General features: G+C 35.2%; 1 protein-coding gene across 2 annotated transcripts in view; it reads right to left on the bottom strand.

Moving 5' to 3' along the window:
• Positions 1-21,014, bottom strand: part of CWC27 (CWC27 spliceosome associated cyclophilin) — a 258,775-nt gene that overhangs the window by 39,843 nt on the left and 197,918 nt on the right. For both annotated transcript variants that reach the window (XM_010368255.1, XM_010368262.1), the window contains one exon: positions 4,317-4,426. In XM_010368255.1, coding sequence (XP_010366557.1) covers positions 4,317-4,426 — 110 coding nt within the window. The remainder of the gene's footprint in view (positions 1-4,316; positions 4,427-21,014) is intronic.

The following is a 21,014-nucleotide window of genomic DNA, read 5'->3' as shown; positions in this document are numbered from 1 at the left end:
AAGTGTTGCGATTTCAAGTGTGAGCCACCGTGCCCGGCCTAAATATGCTATTGTTATTAAAAATTATAAATATGCTATTGTTATTAAAAATTATATACATGAAACATTGCATTCTATTGTTAAGTGAAAGATGAACACAAATATTGTGTTGAGTATATTTTTTTAAAAAATGTGTGTGTATAGGGGGAACATTACTGTGAATTCTTGTTTGCCTCCTATGTGCTCCATGAGCAAGAAGCAAGTGGCTATAAATTTGTAATCACACTATCTCCTGGATCTTAACAGTCTACTCCAGAATTTGAGCAGACAACAGAAGCTAGAAAAAGGTTTTTCTACTTGACAGATTTACAGAGTACATCATTGTGAAATGGATAAAATACTACCTGTCCGAGAAATCAAGGGCCTAATCAAGATTTTGGTATGTTGAATTCAATATAGAAATCCTCACATTTTGTAAGGAAAAAGATGTGTGACAGTTCAACATGTGAATAACTGGTATATTAAAGAGTCACAATATATTCCTAAGCTCCAGAATTTATCTAGAGAGTATCAATAAGATCACAGTTCATGAAAAAGTTAAGTAGGTCTGGGCAGTCTAGAACCCAAGCTTAATAAAGACAAATGGTGCCAAAATAACTGCAAGAAAAAGGTGGTTGGTTATTGCTTAAAAAAATGATGGTAAAAAGCATCTTCTACTTTTCTGCAAAATTTAATGCCCACATAGACAACAGCTAAAAATACATACATTATCATAGTTACTGAATGAGATGAGTTTTGGGGAAAATTTGTAAGTTCCTATAGAATATCATTATAGGCATTCTGAGGGCTGCTGAGTATGTTAGCATTTAGATATTTTATATGTTTTTAGAGATTATAGAATTAAGCTCTTCAAACAATGTTAACAGATAAAGCATCCCTTGTTTTTAAAACTTATTCATTAAAAATACTCCATTGTTTACTCTTATTGTATTTGCTTATTAATAAGAAAACAGATTATTGTAAAAATATTGAAAAATAGAAGTAAAATAACTATTATCCCACCACTCAGAATAACCACTGTTAACATTTTGGTAAATATACTTCAAGGTAGTATGTGTGTGTATGTGTATGTGTTTATATATCTGTATCTATATCTACTATTGCATAAATACATCTCTCCATATGCCTATTTTTTTTTTTTTTTTTTTTTTGAGATGGAGTCTTGCTCTGTCGCCCAGGCTGGAGTGCAGTGGCCGGATCTCAGCTCACTGCAAGCTCTGCCTCCCGGGTTTATGCCATTCTCCTGCCTCAGCCTCCCGAGTAGCTGGGACTATAGGCGCCCGCCACCTCGCCCGGCTAGTTTTTTGTATTTTTTTTAGTAGAGACGGGGTTTCACCGTGTTAGCCAGGGTGGTCTCGATCTCCTGACCTCGTGATCCGCCCGTCTCGGCCTCCCAAAGTGCTGGGATTACAGGCTTGAGCCACCGCGCCCGGCCGCCTATCTCCATTTCTATCTATTTAATCTATATGATATGGTTTGGCTGTGTCGCCACCCAAATCTCAACTTGAATTGTATCTCCCAGAATTCACATGTGTTATGGGAGGGACCCAGTGGGAGGTAACTGAATCATGGGGGCCTGTCTTTCCCATGCTATTCTCGTGATAGTGAATAAGTCTCACAATATCTGATGGGTTTATAAGGGGTTTTCACCTTTTCTTCTTCCTCATTCTCTCTTGCCACTGCCATGTAAAAACTGCCTTTCACCCTCTGCCATGATTGTGAGACCTCCTCAGCCAGGTGGAACTGTAAGTCATTTAAACCTCCTTTTCTTCCCAGTTTTGGTTATGTCTTTATCAGCAGTGTGAAAATGGACTAATACACCATAGCTTAAAAGTAAACGCTATCTTTTTTTTTTTTTTTTTTTTTTAAGAGATAGAGTCTCACTCTGTCACCCAGGCTGGAGTGCAGTGGTGCAATCGTGGCTCACTAGAGCGTCAACCTACTGGGCTCAAGCGATCCTCCTGCCTCAGCCTCCCAAGTAGCTGGGACCACAGATGCACACCACCATGCCCAATTATGATTTTTTTTTTTTTTTTTCTGTAGAGATGGGGGTCTCCCTAGGTTGCCTAGGCTGGTCTCAAACTCCTGGGCTCAAGGGATCCTCTCATCTTGGCCTCCCAAAGTCCTGGGAATACAAGAGTGAGTCACTATGCCTGGCCCTTACTAATTTTTAATGATGGATGTTTGCATACTTGGAAATATCTTTTTTAAAAGCACAAAGAAAAATGAAAACAAAAAAGACTTCTAAGTGGAATGAAATTTTAAAACTTCCTAGAAAATTATACTAGACCTGGATCTTTCTCCCTGAGTTACAAGTGGCAAGGCAGTTTGTTTTTAGAGCCAATTATTGAGCTACTGGCATTTGCTCAAAGAGGGGAGACTGTGGCAAACAAAAAACATCCTCTTGGCTATTTTTAGCTTCTTCTATATTTAAGATTAGACTTTCTCCTGCTGTATTACAAAGGCAAGAGAAGATACTGGGCAGAAAAAAAATCACAAAAATAATGGGACACATTTGTTATAGTGTGAAGAAGATAGGATTTGCATGGAGGCATTTTGATTGGCATCTGCAGGGGAATTATTCAGTTATGGCTTTTCCTGAGGAATGAATGGCCAACTACTTCCAGGAAGGCTCTTTCAGCACAGTGAGAGCCTTCCCAGAATGTAGAAGCTATGCTGAAGGGGCCCAATCTTGGCACACTCTGTTTATGCATATTTAACACAAGAGTCTCCCAGCTGGGCCCTGTGCCTTTGGTCCTGTCCTGTATCCAGTCTAATCTCCATACTGCAGCCCAGATAGAGAGATCCTCCCAAAATGAAAGTGAGATCATATCACTTCCTTCTGTCAATGGTTCCCCAAGGCCTTTAGGATAAATTCTAAACTACTTAACATGGTTTGAAAATACCTTGTACGAACTTACTTTTGCTTACCTCTTCAGTCTCATCTTTCTCCTTCTCTTATAGTTTATGTTACAGTCATATTTAATATCTTTTAGTTCTTTGCGAAGAGGTCGAAGACTTTTCATGTATGCATTGTTCCTTTTGTCTAGCCATACCCTGCCTCCACCTGGCGGTCTCCTATACAACCTTCTAAGTTCAGCTGACAAATCATTTCCTTAGGAAGGCCTTCCCAGATTCTTAAGCCATGTTAGGCCCCTCTGTTATTCATCTACATGGCTTCCTGTACCTACCGTTTCATAATGATCACCCCCTTTCACTGGTGTTACTTATTTAACTAGCTGTTTTCCCTGACAGATCAGAGAGAGCAGGGATGTGTTCATGTGTTTACTGCCAAATACAGTGATTAGTACACGGCAGGTTCTTAATCATTATTTGCTACAAGGGATTGGGTGGGGGGGAAGGAATGAATGAGTCATCCTTAGTATCTCTGGTAGTATAGTCACTATGGTTGCTATTTGGAAGACTTTGTGATTTCATGAAAACAAGTTAATAATGTACTTTTTCTTAATGAAATTAAGAAATTATCCAGACAGGTTTGGGCTTTTTAATTTACTTTTATTTTGCCTGTTTCATTTATACAACTAAAATGGCGTGTCCATATATATATAAGGCAGTTTGTTTATATCCATATATATGGCATGGCAGCACCAAAAATAAATGATTTCAGTCTGCCCTCTAACTTTTCAACATGAAGGGCTGCTTCAGAGATTTGTTTTATCAAGTGTCAAGTACTGCATGGCACATAGTGCTGACTCCCAAATTGTTGAGCTAGCTTCCTATCTCTTTTCATTCTTGATTTCTGACAACTTCTTAATATTACTACCTAAAGATTCAGGAATTACTTGTAACAAACACACTTTTATTACAATAGAAGTCAGCTAGTAGACCAAATGACTTATTTCCAGACAGTGTACAATTTCAAGCTAGGCTGACGAGTCAGCATGTGAGATGTCAGGCTGGAAGAGACTCTCTCATCATTTATAATCACCACTTCTTCATTTCACAATATTCACTACACAGAGGTTCCACCTGGGTTTCTGAAGATATGTGGCTTTATGAGGTTCCTGTGCTTACTGTGGGAGTACCAAGTTGAAACGTGGAAGTTCCAGGCTTTTTCACCACCAATGTCTGGAAAGAACTCCAGAGTTTGAATCTTTATGTGAATGGCCAATGTCCACCCTATATAAATATATTCTTTTTCATTTTTAAGAGGTAGTGCTTCTCCTGATATATAATCAAATTAGGCTTCATTTAGAAACACTTAAAAACAATAAAAAGACAATAAGTTCTGTATCGATTTGGGTTTTTGAAGTTACCTGATCTTCCCGGGAAGTTCCCTTCTTTGACTGTTGCTTCCTCAAAGCTTCATACTTTTGCCTTTCTCTTCTGTATTCGGCAACAGCACCATCTGGAGTGGCTTCTTCCTCTAAAGAATAGTAAAATATTTTTAGAATAAGCAGTAAAATAGCTCTGTGGATTCATAGCAACGTTTATGCTCCTTTTGCTGAAGAGGAGGTTGGCACTTGGGATTGGTTTTTCGCCATTTAATTTCAAAAGAAAACCTTTTGTTACACCAGCTCTGTAACTACTTCCTAAATTAGAACATGACCAATATTAATTTATGAACTGATTTTATACATATATTTACTATACACTGCACTATTGTAATTGTTCTTCTCACATGTCCTTATTTAAGTTGATTATAAAATCGTCTATCTCGCTTTTAAAATAATTAAGGTCTTCCTAAAATTCAGTAATATCATTTTACATTGTTTCCTTGCTTTAGAAGATACAACCTTTCAAATATTGGTTGATATTCCAATTACCTGCAACTTTTGTTCCCCAGTTATAACAATAACAATCTTCAATTTAATGGCATCATAGAAAATAAATACATCTAACAAATAACAGTTACCAAAAGCAGACAAAACAGTTAGCAAAAGCAGACAAAAATAATCTTTACTGAATTAGAAATTAGAAAACAAATCTATGGGTTTGATCCTGCAATAATTCTATGTGAAGATTAATTAACATCTGGGTTCATAAAACACAGTGTTCCCTCAAAAACAAACAAGCCAACAAACCCAACTAGCAACATTTTATAATACCTTACATGTATAAATATCAATGAAAATTTGTGACTAAAACACACACACACACACACACACACACACACGCACACGCACTCTCTTCTCTTTGGCTGGAAGACAAATGATAAGCCAGATGTAATCAACAATGCTAGTAATCTTTCTACCAAAGCTTTAGTCTGTTGGTTGTCTCTTTGTTACCTAGCTTGAGGATCATCATGAATATGCAATATATTAACAATCAGTCATTTTTGTTCAAGAGATTTTCTGGTCCAAAAAAAAAAAAAAATTGAACTAAGAAACAAGTTGTCTTTTTGTGGTTACCTAATACGATTTTGGTAGAACTTGGAAGGACAGTCTGGTTTCAAAACTGACAGCTGCAAACATTAAAAACTGAGCACATTAAGGAAAAATGAACCATTAAATATAGAAATACTATCTGAGGCACACATGCCTAGTAAACACTAGTGAAAAGAGTATGCCATCACAATTGGTATACATGAAGTGATTCTTATAGTAGGTTTAAAAATTACTTTCGGCAGGGCACAGTGGCTCACGCCTGTAATCCCAGCACTTTGGGAGGCCGAGGCGGGCGGATCACGAGGTCAGGAAATGGAGACCATCCTGGCTAGCACTGGTGAAACCCCGTCTCTACCAAAAAACAAACAAACAAACAAACAAAACATTAGTCGGGCTTGGTGGCAGGCGCCTGTAGTCCCAGCTACTCGGGAGGCTGAGGCAGGAGAATGGCGTGAACCCGGGAGACGGAGCTTGCAGTGAGCCAGGATCCGGCCAATACACTCCAGCCTGGGTGACAGAGCGAGACTCCATCTCAAAAATAAAAAGAAAATTACTATCATATTTTTCTACTGAATTGCATCTTTGAATACCTCTCTTCTTCTTATCCTACAGTAGTTAGATTTGCATTGTCCTGGGATAAAGAGCAAGCACTTTAAGATGACTTAGAATCCCTACGTGAGGCAGTTAATGCCTTCCTTTCCAGTTACATCTCTCACAACTCCTTTCCGCATCCACCTTGGTGTGCTTTCATTTGGATGATAACTAGTATTCTTAAACCCTGCTCTCTTGACCAACAATCCACCTTTGCACATGCTTTTCTTCCTTCAGGGATACTGTAAACACTTCATCTCTCCATTCTTGCTAATTCTCCTTGCTTAATTCCGGCTCCTCCTTTAGGTCTCAGCTTGGTTGGCACTTCAGGGAGCCTTTTCTGATTCCATTATTGAAGTCTGGTTTAGATGTCTCTCCTTTGAGCTTTCAAAGGACCCTTTAGCACTTATCACACTTTATGGCGATTTCCTGTTTATTCTTCTTTAAACTCACTAGACATTAAACTCCTTGAGGACAAATCATATTTCCCCAGCACTTAGGACAGTGCTTGGCAAGGGACTCAATAAATAGTCAAATAAATGAAGTAATAATGTAATTGCAGAAGGGGAAAATAAGAAGGTGTAGGCCAATTTGCCCTCTTCCCCTCGCAAGCCTCACAGTTATAGTTCGCATTTGTCATGCACCTGGAATCTCCTGTTCCACTGCATTTAGGGAGTCAATAATTATTTTCTGCCATTTCCTAGGGCAGAAGTTTGTAAAATTCTAAGGAAAATTGTGATGGGTATCCATAGAACTGTTTAATGTTTTTATGGTTAAAAAAATGCAAAAGAGAAAGGACAAGTTCTTTGCTTACATTTTCAGCTAAAAAAGATTGAAAACCTTTATTTGTGGTAAGAATTTTGCAATAAATGGAAAGGATATAGGTGAATTCTGCTATCTCATGTCATAGGTAAGTTAACCTTACAACCTTCAAAACAGATTCAGCATTGCTTATTTTAATGTGTTTCACACACATCTTCTTGAACATGGTCCCTTTTAGCAAGGACCAGCCATTTGATTTCACTTATTAGGAATGTGCAGGAAGTAGGAAAATGTTTAAAAAGTGCTATAAAGAAGCCTTAAAAATCAATTTTAAAAAGTCAAGGATAGGTACATTTAAGTACATAATAAAGCATGGAAATTCTGTAGCTATGTTGTTTATAATACTAAATGGCTTTTTAATAACTTAGAAATAGTAGTCACCTCATTTAGGAAACTAAATGCATGAAATGATAGAATTTTTTAAAACAGCTGTATTGAGGGAGGCGTTCCATATAGTAAAATTCACTAATTTTGTATATAAAATGTGATGACTTTTGGTATTGTATAGAGCATATAACTTCCACTGCAATCAAGATCTAGAAAAGTTCCACATACCCTACAAAGTGTCCAAATGTCTCTTACAGTCGGTTTTCTTCTGGCAACAAGGCATCAGCGATCTGCTTTCTGGCACCACATTTTTGCCATTACTAGAAACTCATACAAATGGGATCACACAGTATGTAATTTTTAATGTCTGGCTTATTTTGGTGAGCAACTATTGCTGAGATTCATCCACGTTCCTTTGCATAACTGAATAGTATTTCATAGCATGGATGTACTCTAATTTGTTTATTTTGAGTTGCTTACCATTTTTGGCTACTATAAATAATGCCTCTTTAAACATTTACACACACAAGTTTGTTTGTGGACATATATTTTCATTTCTCAGGGGTAAATACCTAACAGTGTGATTGCTGAGTCAAGTGCTAAGCATATGCTTAATTGCATATGATACTGCCATACTGTTGTACAAATGGCTGCACCATTTTGGCTGCGTCATTCCTATCGCAATGTAGGAGAGTTTGAGTTGCTCCACATCTCCAAATATATCTGGTATTGTCATTTAACTGAGTATTTTAGAGAGTGTGAAATAGTATCTTGTGGTTTCTAGTGTTATTTTTCTGGTAAGTGATATTACATTTTGTATGTGCTTATTGGCCATTTATGTATCTTCTTTTGTGAACTGTTTATTCAAATCTTCTGTTAATTTTTTTGTCTTATTAATGAGTCGTAAGAGTTTTCTTGTATATTCTGGATACAAGTCCTTTGTCAAATATATATTCTGTAAATTACTTATCTCAGTCTGATTTCTCTTTTCATTTTCTTAAGCGTATCTTTCAGAGAGCAAAAGTTAAAATTAGATAAACAGCATTTTATCAATATTTAAATTTCATACATCACACTTCTTGTGTCTTATCTAAAAAATCCTCATTTGCTTCATGGTCTCAAAAGTTTTTTTCTAATGCTTTCTCTTAGTAGCATAAAATTTTAGTTTTTCTGTTAAGGTATATTATTTATTTCCAGTTGATTTTTATGTATGGTGTAAGGTAAGGGTTGAGATTTTTTTTTTCTATACAGACATCAATTGTTCCAACATTATATGTTAAAAAGGCTTTCTTACCTCCAGTGAACGACCTTGGCACCTTTGTTGAAAATCAATGGACCATATATGTATGTCTATTTCTATACCCTCTCTTCTGTTCCATTAATCTATGTCTCTCCTTGTGCCAATAGTATACTGTCTTGATTACTGCAGGTTTATAGTAAGTCTTGAATCAGTTAGTGTAAGCCTTCTAACTTTGTCTTCTTTTTCACAACTTTTTTGTGATTTTTGTTCCTTTGCCTTTCCACATAAATTTTAAAATCAGCTTGACAATTTCTTCAAATAAGTCAGCTAGGATTTTGACAGTAGCTGCATTGAATGTATAAATTAATTTGGGGAGAACTGCAATCTTAACAATAGTGAATCTATCAAAGTTTTACTGACTTAACCTGCCATGTTCAGGTCTGTAATACATCCTTTTGGTTCCAACCATCATGTACAGTCATGGTGCTGGTGTGAGATACGAGTGAGGAGTGGCTATTTACTATCATCTTTGTGACTATCTCAGGATTAGTATTTCAGAAATAGGAACGTTTTGAAACAAGTATAGAAATTGTAAAAATGACTGGCTGATATGCTAGAAGAAACAACATGAAATAGCAAATATAAATAAGCAATTTTCATAGAATGGGGAGCAAACAGCAGTACCTCTCTTCCACCAAAATATCTTGGGAATTTAACAAAAAAGAAGCTACAGGCAATGTAATTAATTCTCATATCAAGACTCACTGAACAAACCAATAAACAACTTCCAATCCAGAAAGGTTAGTTGGTCAAAAAGTATTTTTAAAACAAACAAAATTTTTATTATGGAAAAATTTCAACACAAATATAGAGAGAATAGTATAATGAAGCCTCTTTAGTCATCACCTATTATCAATAGCATCAACTTACGGACAATCTTATTTAACTCACAAGATATTCTTAAGACATTAAAACTAGCACTCAGACAGTAACCTAAAGCACACGCATTTCCTCTGGTAGGTAAAAAAGAAAGAACGTGTGCTCTTAGTTTCCATTACAGGAGGTGCCAGTGGGCATGGCATCTTTAGAGCACAGACTTTAAAGTGAGACTGATCTGAATCCTGGTTCCACGATTTACTATATGAGTGAGACAGGGATATGCTATGTCATCTTTTTGTGCCTCAGTTTCTTCAGCTATAAACTGGGGGTGATAATATCTACCTCACTTGCTGTTGTGAGGATTAAATAAAATACTATCTGACACGTGGCAAACACCTAACAAACTATTATTACTATCTCATTCAGATTAAATTATGAAAGTACCAAAATACACACTCACACCGACTGTACAATTATGTGCTAGCTCTGTATGTTTTTCTTTGTTATAACTGATAAGCTTTCAAAGGACATCACAGACTCTTGCACAAGTCAAGCTTGTTTTTCTTTCTCTTTCCCTCTCCATACAAATACATTTCTTTCATATTATGGAATTTTTTACATTGATGGAGGGAAAAGGGAAACTTTTTTTTTTTTTGCTAGATTATGAAGCTATACACATTCTAAAAGTGGTTATAAGGATTTTCCAGTTGAGCAGCTCTTAGACAAGTTAGCATTTTTATTTTACTTCCTCCTGCATTTCTCACATTTTAACCCATAATGAAAAGCTAATTAAGACAACTTTAATGTATCACTTTATTTCCTTAGTATTTATGAAACCACACTCTTTTTATATTTTCTAGCCATGATAATGAAAACACAGGCATGTAGTTCAAATCCTCCTGAATACATTTGCCTTGATAATATCTTAATATTGTAGCATTAGTCATTCTTCTTAATGTATAGTCATAACCAGCTTCATAAATGTTTTGTGTAAGGCAATTAGTAGTAGTGATGGCAATGCTGCACCTAAAGAATGAATAAAATTCACCCATAAATTGTAGGATCTGTTTGATAATATCTGTTTGGTGATAGGAACTACATTTAAAATGACAGAGAAAAGACAACATTCTCTAACTGAAGTAAAAAAATCGATTGCAAAATCAGTTTTGCTTTGAAAAATGCTAAGGAAATAGTTGGAAAAAATTTTAAGGCTTTTCATTATTATTTAAATGATCCCAGATCAAATAAGTAAGGTAACTCTTGTTTCACAAGGCTTCAAACATATTTTAATACTATTTCCATCTACCCCGTGTTTACTATATTCCATTCTTAATGAAGCTCCAGTTAAACAATTTTCAGCAGATGGCCTGAGAATGAAACCAAACTCTAGAATGCTGTCTATGCCTCAGTTTCTAACTCAACTGCCATCTGACGAAATCTTGGACTGTAATCTTATCCTTACTGCAGCTTTTGGTTTCCAAAGGGGGAAAGTGTATAAAAACTTGACTTTGTATCCTCTGATTATGGGTGAGATCATTTTGACTTCAACATAGCCAATGGGATTTTGTAATAGAAGTTAAGAACTCAAACACTTGGTGCTTCAGGGCAGAATGGGTAAATCACAGGGTGTTCCCTATCATTATACAGCTGTAAACGCTCTGATACTCCTTTAAATAAAGAATGCTCTAAAGAGAGCGACAGCTTCTAAAGTTCTTCAGAAGTTATGTTTTTTATTTATTTATTTTTTGAGATGGAGTTTTGCTTTTGTTGCCCAGGCTGGAGTGCAATGGTGTGATCTTGGCTCACCACAACCTCCACCTCCCGGGTTCAAGTGATTCATGAGTTGTTTTTTATCTGCAACTATCTTTGGGTTTTACTACTTGGATGTATTTTGGAACTTTTAATTTGATTGTGGTTGTTAATCATTTAATACCAATTTGATTTTTTTTTAAAAGATATACTCAACAGAGCTAAGAAAAAATTCCACTGACTACCAATTATAGGTGAACTAATAAGAGTTGAGAAACAACTGAATTACATAAATTTGATATTAGGTCAGGGCAGATAGTTGGGCAACAAATATTATTTTAAGGGCTCTCTATTAATTTGCCTAATTCAGTGGTACACGATCTTACTGAAATATGTAGTATTTTAGCTTGGGCTAATTTTACCTTGTGACAATTTTCTCACAAACATCTATAAAATAAAAGCAGATGTTCTCTAAAGTGCGGATGAAGGGCAACTTAATGCTACTTTGTGTCTGTATGCCTGCATGTAGAATTAGTTGATCTGATATAACTTCAAATTAAAATTCCATGTACTACTAAATGCTCTTTACTAAATTATTTTCTTCCAATGAAATAAAAGGGACAGACCATATCTCATGGAAATGACATTTCATTCTAAAGCTTTAAGATTTTCTAAAGTTAAATTCCACAAAATTAATATTAACTTAAAATCGCAACTAATAGAATACTTAAAATCTTTATTTCTTACAAAAGCAATTTCCCTGTCTAAATAAATACTCAAAACTGCCTCACAGTAAATGGGATTCCCTCTCAGACATACCATTTTGCTAACGAATTCCTTCAATTCCATCCATAAGATAAAATGCCAAGATTTAGCTGAAGGTGTTCACATAAATTCCAGGTGGAAAAGACTGATTTGGTAATTTTTTCTGTCCATCTACCAATGCCAATTAAGAACTCAAAAAAGTAAATCACCTTTGCATCACAAATTATGATAATAAAATTGAGCACAGAAAGACTCATCCAATCCGGCCTACTATTTGAGGTCAGAAAACCTGGCCACTAATAGTTTTATAATGTAGATGTATTACAGTCACTTATCAAAATGGAAAACATGTCAGGTAAATATAGAAACCCAGTCGAATTCATAGATTTGTCATTGTTTTTTTCCAGAAAGTCATAAATCTAAGTAATCAAGTTCAGAAAAGACAAGGCAGTCATACCACCTTCTGTTATACCCACTGGCTGCTCCACTTTTTGGTCTTTTGAGATTTTTACTCACTTGACTTAAGGATATCTTTCCCCTCGTTATGTTTTCATTTCTAGCCCAAACAAATAGGCAGACAGCTTGAGAACAGCTGTGAAGTCTGCTGATGTTTCATTATATTTATCACAGATGATACCATGATTAAGCCTGTTAAGATTCCACCTGGACTGCATGGAAACTGTAACTCAAACACTACAGGGTACACACAGCCAAATGCAATGATATTTGCCACAAAAACCCAACTATTTGAAAAATCTGGTCAATTCTTCTATTTCCTAACTTGGTGTATCATATTAGTATAAAGTACTTCTATGTATAGTATGATCAACTATGAATGGTCATGGTACATTCATGTTTCATAATTTAATCATCAGTATACTCTGAGTAATTTCCTTAGCTCTGTATTTCATCTCATTAATTCTCTGTTCAGTTGTATCTAATCAATATTTAAGCCACAAACTGGGTCACTGAATTTAATAATTACATTTTCTATTTCTAAATATTCTATATTGCTCTTTTACAAATCACCTACTCTTTTTATTGTCTTAATTTTTTACTATGATTTTTATTTCTTTAAAAAATCTCTTCATTGGCCAGACATGATGGCTCACGCCTGTAATCTCAGCACTTTGGGAGGCCAAGGCGGGTGGATTGCCTGAGGTCAGGAGTTTGAAATCAGCCTGGGCAACATGGCAAAACCTTGTCTCTTCTAAAAATACAAAAAAAAAAAAAAAAAAAGAAAAAAGAAAAAAATTAGCCAGGTGTGGTGGTGGCTACTCAGGAGGCTGAGGCAGGAGAATCGCTTGAACTCGGGAGGCAGAGGTTGCAGTGAGCCAAGACTGTGCCACTGCACTCCAGCCTGGGCAACAGAGAGAGACTCTGTTTCACAAAACAAAAACAACAATAACAACAACAACAAAAACTCTTCATTTAAAACAAAGTTATTACATTCTATCACTTAGATTGTTCTTGGGGATCCTTCTGTTATGTCTTCTGACCCTCTCCCTAGGGTGGTCATTTATTTATGTGTTTTCTAATCTTTTATTGTGAGTTTATTTTCAGCTAGAACTGCATCTCCATCACATTCCATAGGAATCCTAGGCACCAAGATTGTGTAAGTGTTCCTATAGAGAGGTTTTGCATTGGTTTCTACCAGACAATCAAGGGGTCCCATTGGTCCACAGCCATTTTTTCTCATTATTTTCTTGACTTAGGAATCCTATACCATATAAATAGCATACATTCAGACTTTATATTTATGCCTGGTAGAGGTTTAGAGTTTTGACTTTTTCGTAAGAGTCTTTCTTTTTTTCTCCAACACACAGTTCTGAAAAATGGCAAGCTTCTTTGTGGTATTCCTGACCAGGTAGACAGATTTCTAGTTCCTACCTCTCCAACCCAAGGCCATATCTTCCATCCAAAGGTGAGATTAAAATCCTAGCTTCTAGATATTAGAGCCTCCATTTGGGTCCAAAATCCACTTGGGCCACTGTAGTATTGGCTTACTCAATGTCTGGTTATGCCTTCTTTTTGTTTCTGGTACTTATGATTTTCCTTTTCTTTCTTACCTTCTTTTCTCTTTTCCTCAAGCCTAGCTAAGCATTTAAATTGGGCTGGATCATATTTTATCCAGCATTTCTATAGATCTGTAGGAGAAGAAAGTTTTGTGTTAGCTCAGTCCGTGTTGTCAGAACAGGAAGTAGCACATGCATTTCTCATGTGCTTGAATCCTCCTGAATAAACAAAAATTCAGTAAGTGACTAGATGATTTTAGTGATATAAAACTGGCTAATAAAATATACAAGACATTTAAAATAATTCTGTTTTTCTAATACAGAGTGTTCTACTTTTACTTTTCTTATAAATCTCAATGTACACTGGATGATTCATAAACAATAATGATGCATTATAATGACTATTCATCATTACCTGAAATTTCTATGAAATATATGCTAAACAGATAGTAATGAAGGATGGAATTAAAAAAGAATACCTACTAAGAACTTACTATATGTTAAGCATTATGCTAGGGTGTTTTGATTATCTATGAGGAAAGTATCAATAAACCTATTTGAAAAATGAGGAAACAGGATATGATGACAATTAGAATATAGTAAAGCTGGGATATGAGCTGAGGTCTGTATGATATAAAGGTCCACACTGTGTCCTACTGTCTTCAATTAAAACTTCAATTCATAATTACACAGTGTCTTCTGTGTGCCTCTTATGCTAAGAGATGCTTTGAAAGAAATGTAAAACATATATGATACAGGCTTTTCATTTCAGAAATTAAAGGGTAAAGCGAACTTAACATACGTGAAAAATAACACTTATAATGTAAGTATCAAAATGTGGATTCACGGATATAATACAAGCATCTTGGGGACTTAAAGATTACCTATGCAATGATGTTAAAATAAAACTTTCAAAACTGTATTAGCTATGTATGAGATAAAAATAGGAGATATATATATAATATTATATATATATTCATAAATATATGAAAGAGCTTGGGAAGGAAATGTACAATATCACTATAAACCATCAGTTTACTAGAGCACAAGAGCTAGCAAGTAGCTTGAGGATCTTCTAATCTAACTTCCTAGTTCCTAGGTCCTTACCTAAGGACCAGGTAAGTGACATTACTTAGCTAGTGTCCCATGTGAGTTATCAGTAGAGCCTTGGCTAAAACACGTATTCCAACTCTTAGTTTAGGTGACAAACTATAGTAAGACTGCAAGTTAACTACTGCACATTTGTTCCTGCATGTTACAAAGAATGTCCCTAATCCTTTCCCTAGGAGCCAGTCAGAAACTTAATCTTCAATCCACCTGAATCTCTTCATTGGCTACCTACCTAATGAACCAAAGTTATCTATCCACAACTTTCACTGTATAGATTAAAAGAGCTTATACTCTCTGTTGTCTCAGGATCACAGTCAAGGAGCTATCAGCTCTAAGTAGCTGCAAATTCATTCATTAAAAAAAAAAAAAAAGAAAAGAAAAAAGTGTACTGAGCTGGGTGTAGTGGTATAGGCATGTAGTCACAGCTACTCAGGAGGCTGAGGTGGGAGGATCACTTGGGCCTAGGAGTTCAAAGCCAGCCTGAACAACACAGCGAGACAAACTCTCAAAAAAAAAAAAAAAAAAAAAAAAAAAAAAAGGTGTACTGAGTGGCTATTCTATGCCAGCAACTGTTAACAAGGCTGCTTATAAATTATTTTAAATGTCTCTGGATTTACTATTTCAAGAAAATTTTTGCTAACTAAATAAAGATGATATGGTAATAACAGTAAACATCATTTGATCAACAAAATAGACTTTGATGGATATAAAAAAGTTAATGCTACTAATGTCTAGTTGTACCTCATACTTTATGGAAAATACAAAGTATTAATTTTTTAATATACCACATCTTAAATTAATTCAAGGAAAAGTATCAGACTTGAAAATAGCTAACATGATGGCTAACATTTAACATTTCAATTACTTACTATATGCCAGACACTGGTAACTGAGTTACTTGTTTAATCCTCCAACTAACTCTTCTGTGAGGAAAATATGTTACGAACCTCATTTTGCCAATGAGAAAACAAAAGCAGGAAGAGGTTAAATAATTTATCACATGAATCATAAACCTGGGGATATAAACCCATGTAATCTGGCTCTAAAGTACAAGCTCTTAACCAGTTTGGTTGTTTCTTCTTCATGTTTGAGAAAAAAAAAATCCCTAGGAAAACAATTCCAATCTGACACAAAAATGCATCAGGTAACCAACTGGGTATATCCCGATGAAATAAAATCCTACAAATAAAGGCTCTAAACTCTCCCAGACCATAATATATGATTTAATGGACAATGAGGGAAAAAAAGAAGACCAAACAGTGGGTTTACTCAATTAAGTTCTATCTAGGAAGAATCCCTTATGGCTTTTTCTCGATTCTCCTTAATTAATCATATTTTCCCCTCATTTGAACCTTCGAAACACTTTGTGGCTCTCAAGCACACTGTATCATAACTGCCTCTTTCTCTGTATTACCCTCCAGGCTGTAAACTCACATGGCAAGAACTGTGGCCTAGCATATACCTTGCATATAGTATGTACTAAATAAATAGTAGTTGAATGGACAAATAAACAGATAGATCATTTTTAGGTCCTGAATTACAACAGTGCCTACAGTCACCTTATTGCTTTTGCTGAATGGAAAAGTTCCTTGAGGGACTTTTAGGGCCTTAATACCCCTAGCATACAAATACTTTTTCAATAGATGGTTGCCTAATTAAGTTGAGGTATAAGGGATTAGATAATTCCTGACACTTGTTAAATAAAGGTGAGAGGAGTTCGTGAAGTCAGGTTTAAGGCAGTTACCCCTGATTAGGGCCACTGGGCACTAAGCTTTCCGGGTAAGAGTTGCAGCCATTCATTGTGGTTTTACCATCTCCCCTGAGGAGCTACTGGTGATAAACTACATATTTCCCCTCTCCCAGTCAGTATGCCTTTTCTTTTGTTTTATTAAGAAAATCCATCATGGAAACTATAATGGGAATATTCTGTGACAACAAAACGAGAGCCTATTGGCAATATATTCTATGCTATCATTTTTCATTATTACAACCCATAACATTTATGTAGTTATACCAGAGACTAAAGCCTTACTAACTTTGTTTTAAAGATACTTGAAAGTTGTTAAGGTGATATATTCAAATAGTGAATAAGAAGAAAACTCGTCCAATGGAACTGCCAAAATAAAAACCTATTCATAATAAAAAATAATTTAATGGCGGGTGCCTCTATACACATGTGCATTTTACAGAAACTAGGCAGAAAGATGCTAAAGTTTATTTTTTTCTATACTATGGACTACAATAAAAAAACTATTTATTTATTCTGTTTCACCAGTTTTCATTTTCAGCATATTTTTATGCTACAAATTGAACAATACTGGCTCCATCTGGTGGTAGATAAGCCTCTTAAAGGTTCCTGAAAATTAGTTAAAAGTGGTTAGGGTTTACCGGAAATATACTTGAACATTAAAGTATGCCTCAACACTGAACACATGGAAGTGTTAATTTTTTCTTCTACAGTTTTCCTAGCTTTATTGCTTCATGTTATGAGGGGCTTAAAATAATTCTCAAAATAAAATAACACAGAACATTTTCCTCTGTGTTTTTTCATTAGAGAATCTGAGAAATGTGCAGGTTACAAATTGTCTCAGGGAATAAATAATACAGTTAAAATTTATGCAGTTTTTCAGATTGGATTCCATTTTAAAATATAAACTTGAAAATACTTACTGATTTTCAACCATATTTTCCATTAGAGACTTCCAGAAGGGTAGCTTGTGAATATATAAGAGTTCATATCTAGGAGTTTTATATATTTACATGCTCCTGGATGCTTAATCTTGATTTTCAAATTCTGCATGAAAGGAGTATGTCCAGAATCACAACATAAAATTTGAGTACTTTGAAGTTCTTAGGTATCAGCAACCTGCTCATTTTACAGATGAGAAAACTGAGGTTTGGAGAAGTTTAATGATTGTGCTAAACTGGAAGTATGAGAAAACAGATTTTACAAGAAGCCAATGTCTCCTCTCTACACATACTACCGTATGCACTTTCTCTTTGTAGCACATTCTCACTGCATATATGCTTCATAACAAACTAGTAATCGCATTGGGGTTATGTACATATATAGCACAGTGTGACCATTTATAAAATGGAATGTATCCTTAATATAGTTTTAATATATCTCTAAATTAGGAATTTAAAAAATTTTTACTTTTGCTATTTTCCCTTAAGATGTCGGAAATTAAAAAAAAAAACCTGTTTTAAAGCCCTACTCCTATCAAAATACAAAATTTTATCTTGTCTTTTCAGGAGTAAAGGGCTTTGCTGAGTTTATAATTCAAATAGCAGTTATGTTGGTAATAAATTATAGTCATGATAGCATATAATTTAGGATATCACAAAATATTACATTCAAATCAATTCAAATAAATTTAAGTAATCTTACCTAATATGCTAAGGGACAGAGTGAACTTAGATCAGTAAAGACAGGTTCTGAACACAAAACATTAAAACTGGTCTTAATTGTCTTATTTTTACTAATAATTTTTCTTATACTGCTCCTTGAGGAGCAGGGTTAACCCATGGACAATGTGCCCAGAGTCTCCCTAATAACGTTTTTTATTAAACAGTGGTTCTACTACATAAACTTATCAGAGAGTCTGTCAGATAGACTACTTGATAAGTAGCTTTTTACAGATGTTTCTGTATTCTTAGTAATGATCACAAGACACAACTGCAATATATAAATGATTATTGAGAATTGTTGAGGGGCATATGTGCTTTTATTTTGGGGGCCCCAGCTTTCTACCTATCAGCTGTAGTTTGTTGTTCCTGTTCAGATTTGCTCATCTCCCTCACGCAAACCTCTGGACTAACACAAAGGTTGACTGATGTTGCCCCCAGGTACCTCAACAGAACACACTTTGTGCTTCTCCAGATGGTGTGATCCACAATTCTTGTAGCTCAGTGGCCATTTTGACATTTCCATGTTGCCCTGCCATTCTGGATGTGGAAACTACAAATTATGTACCCCGTGTTGCAGCAATAAGAAAAAAAAATTCTTCAAGATAAAAAGATTTTATGAAGCCAAACAGAAAGGAGACTAAAGAATTGCTACCTAAAATTGCCCAAGGCAAATTAAACATTGCAGAATATCTGTGTTTCTAACAGTACTTAAAGGAGGGTTCTGTTGTTTTGTAACATACTTGTAAGGTAATTTTCTCCAAGTAGTTACAAGAATTTACAGATCTGTTCAAAACAGTCCTTAAAATACTTGCATGTGTGGTATGGCAGAGTATTCTTTAGATTTCCTATGTGATTGAGGAAACTGAAGCAATAAAGTAGCTTCTAAAATATAAGTATGACCACCTCTGCCAGCACCATCACCATTTTTTAGGACCTAGCACGTCTGAGACACAATGCTAAGAATACTGTGCATGATTTATTACTTAATTCTGTATCAATAGAAGGGGTATTATTATCCCTATTTCATGCATGAGGAAACAGAGGTTTAGAGAGGTTATCTCTTGCCCCAGGTTATATGGCTAATAAATGATAAAGCAAGGATTTGAATCCAAGGCTGTCGGACTTCACAGCTCATCCTTTTTCTACTCTATTTAGTGCAAACAGTTATGGTGGTAGGTGGTGCTACTATGCATGCGAGTGAGGGAAACAATGACAGTTTTCCAGGATAGGAGCTTATATACTGGACAAAGGATAAGACATACACTATTACTGTGTAGTGGTACAAATAATAGGAGAGGTTCTGATATTTAGGAAATTCACGCAGAGGAGGGAGAGGGAAAGCTGGGTAAAGGAAGTGGCCGCATAAGTGGGCATTAAAGGAGAAATAAGATTTGGCAATAGCAGGTAAAAGAGAAATAATAACCAAGACATAACAACCAAAGGAAATACAGAGCAGGATGCACAGGAGGCAGAGAAAAATGATTCTTTGAAAATGAAGTATGTATAAATAAGATGGGGAATAAAGAAAATAAGACAAAACTCTGATCATGAAAGTCTCTGAATGCCAGATTAAGAAATTTGAACTTTATTTTGGTAAGCAATGAGCAGCCATAATTTATATCTTGTTGGTCCTATACTGCAAAAAATAATTCATAGGTGTTTGTGAGTCTCTTATAAAATTTTTTATTTCTAATATTCCTATACCTAATTATTATTTGTGAGTCTTTTATAAAATTAAATGTGTTGAACCATCCTAGATTGTTATGTTGTTTGGGCTGATGTCCAAGAATTATTTTAGGGTATTTTTTTTTTTATCACAGTACTAGCTGTAGTTAGTTGATAAAATGGGGGTAAAATTTCAAGTTTTCTGATGCCCACACACCTCTTGATCAATGAACAAAGCATTCCTTAGTAGTTTAGTGACTGAAAGTGCAAAGGTGAGAGAGGGAGAGAGTGCAACTGACTCCCCAAAATCTTGGGATTTTTTTTTTCCTAATAATTTTAATAAGGAACTTTGGAAAATAGCCTGGTAAAATTATTTTTCTATATCTATGAGAATATTCTAATCGAAATATGAAAATATGTACAACTATTTGAAAGCACCATGTCCAGTTGTTTCTGACTCTGTTTCACTGTTGACTTTGTTTTTCATTTTTATTTTTTACCTGCCTAGACCAACCATGTTCTCTAAGATAGGTATACAAATTCTAGTTCAGATTTCACCCCCTTCCTCAATTCTCATCTTTAATGACATCTCTGACAAATTAAGTTTTAAAATGGAGTGAAGGTAGGGGAAAAGCTCATCTAACTATGCTTCATTTGAAGTCTACTTGTGTCTAAATGGGCTTTCTGGAACCTGAGATCAGATGGTGAGTTGAATGGGGGTCATCCTGCTCAATTTTAGTGGTAATGCTGTGAATTGTAGGCTAGCAATCAGTCTGCTGATTCTGGCATACAGCTAACAGGTCATATTGCTTGTGGCTTGTTTTATTTTTTGAGGAAACAACACTTTGCAGTTTTACAGTGGAAAAAATATTGGATAAAATCTCAAATATACCATTTAAGTTAGGGCGAGTACTAAATATCTTTAATACTTTGGTTTCTTCATTTGCAAAGTTAGAAAGTATAATATTTGTTTAATCTACTTCTCAGGACTGTTACAGAACTAAATGTAATGAAGCATGTGACAGGACTTTATAAAGTGTTGATGTTATATAA

The sequence above is a fragment of the Rhinopithecus roxellana genome, chromosome 3, assembly GCF_007565055.1.
Source record: "Rhinopithecus roxellana isolate Shanxi Qingling chromosome 3, ASM756505v1, whole genome shotgun sequence".
Classification (NCBI taxonomy): domain Eukaryota; kingdom Metazoa; phylum Chordata; class Mammalia; order Primates; family Cercopithecidae; genus Rhinopithecus; species Rhinopithecus roxellana.
The sequence above is the reverse complement of the archived record's forward strand: the minus strand, read 5'-3'. Positions and strand labels throughout refer to the sequence as shown.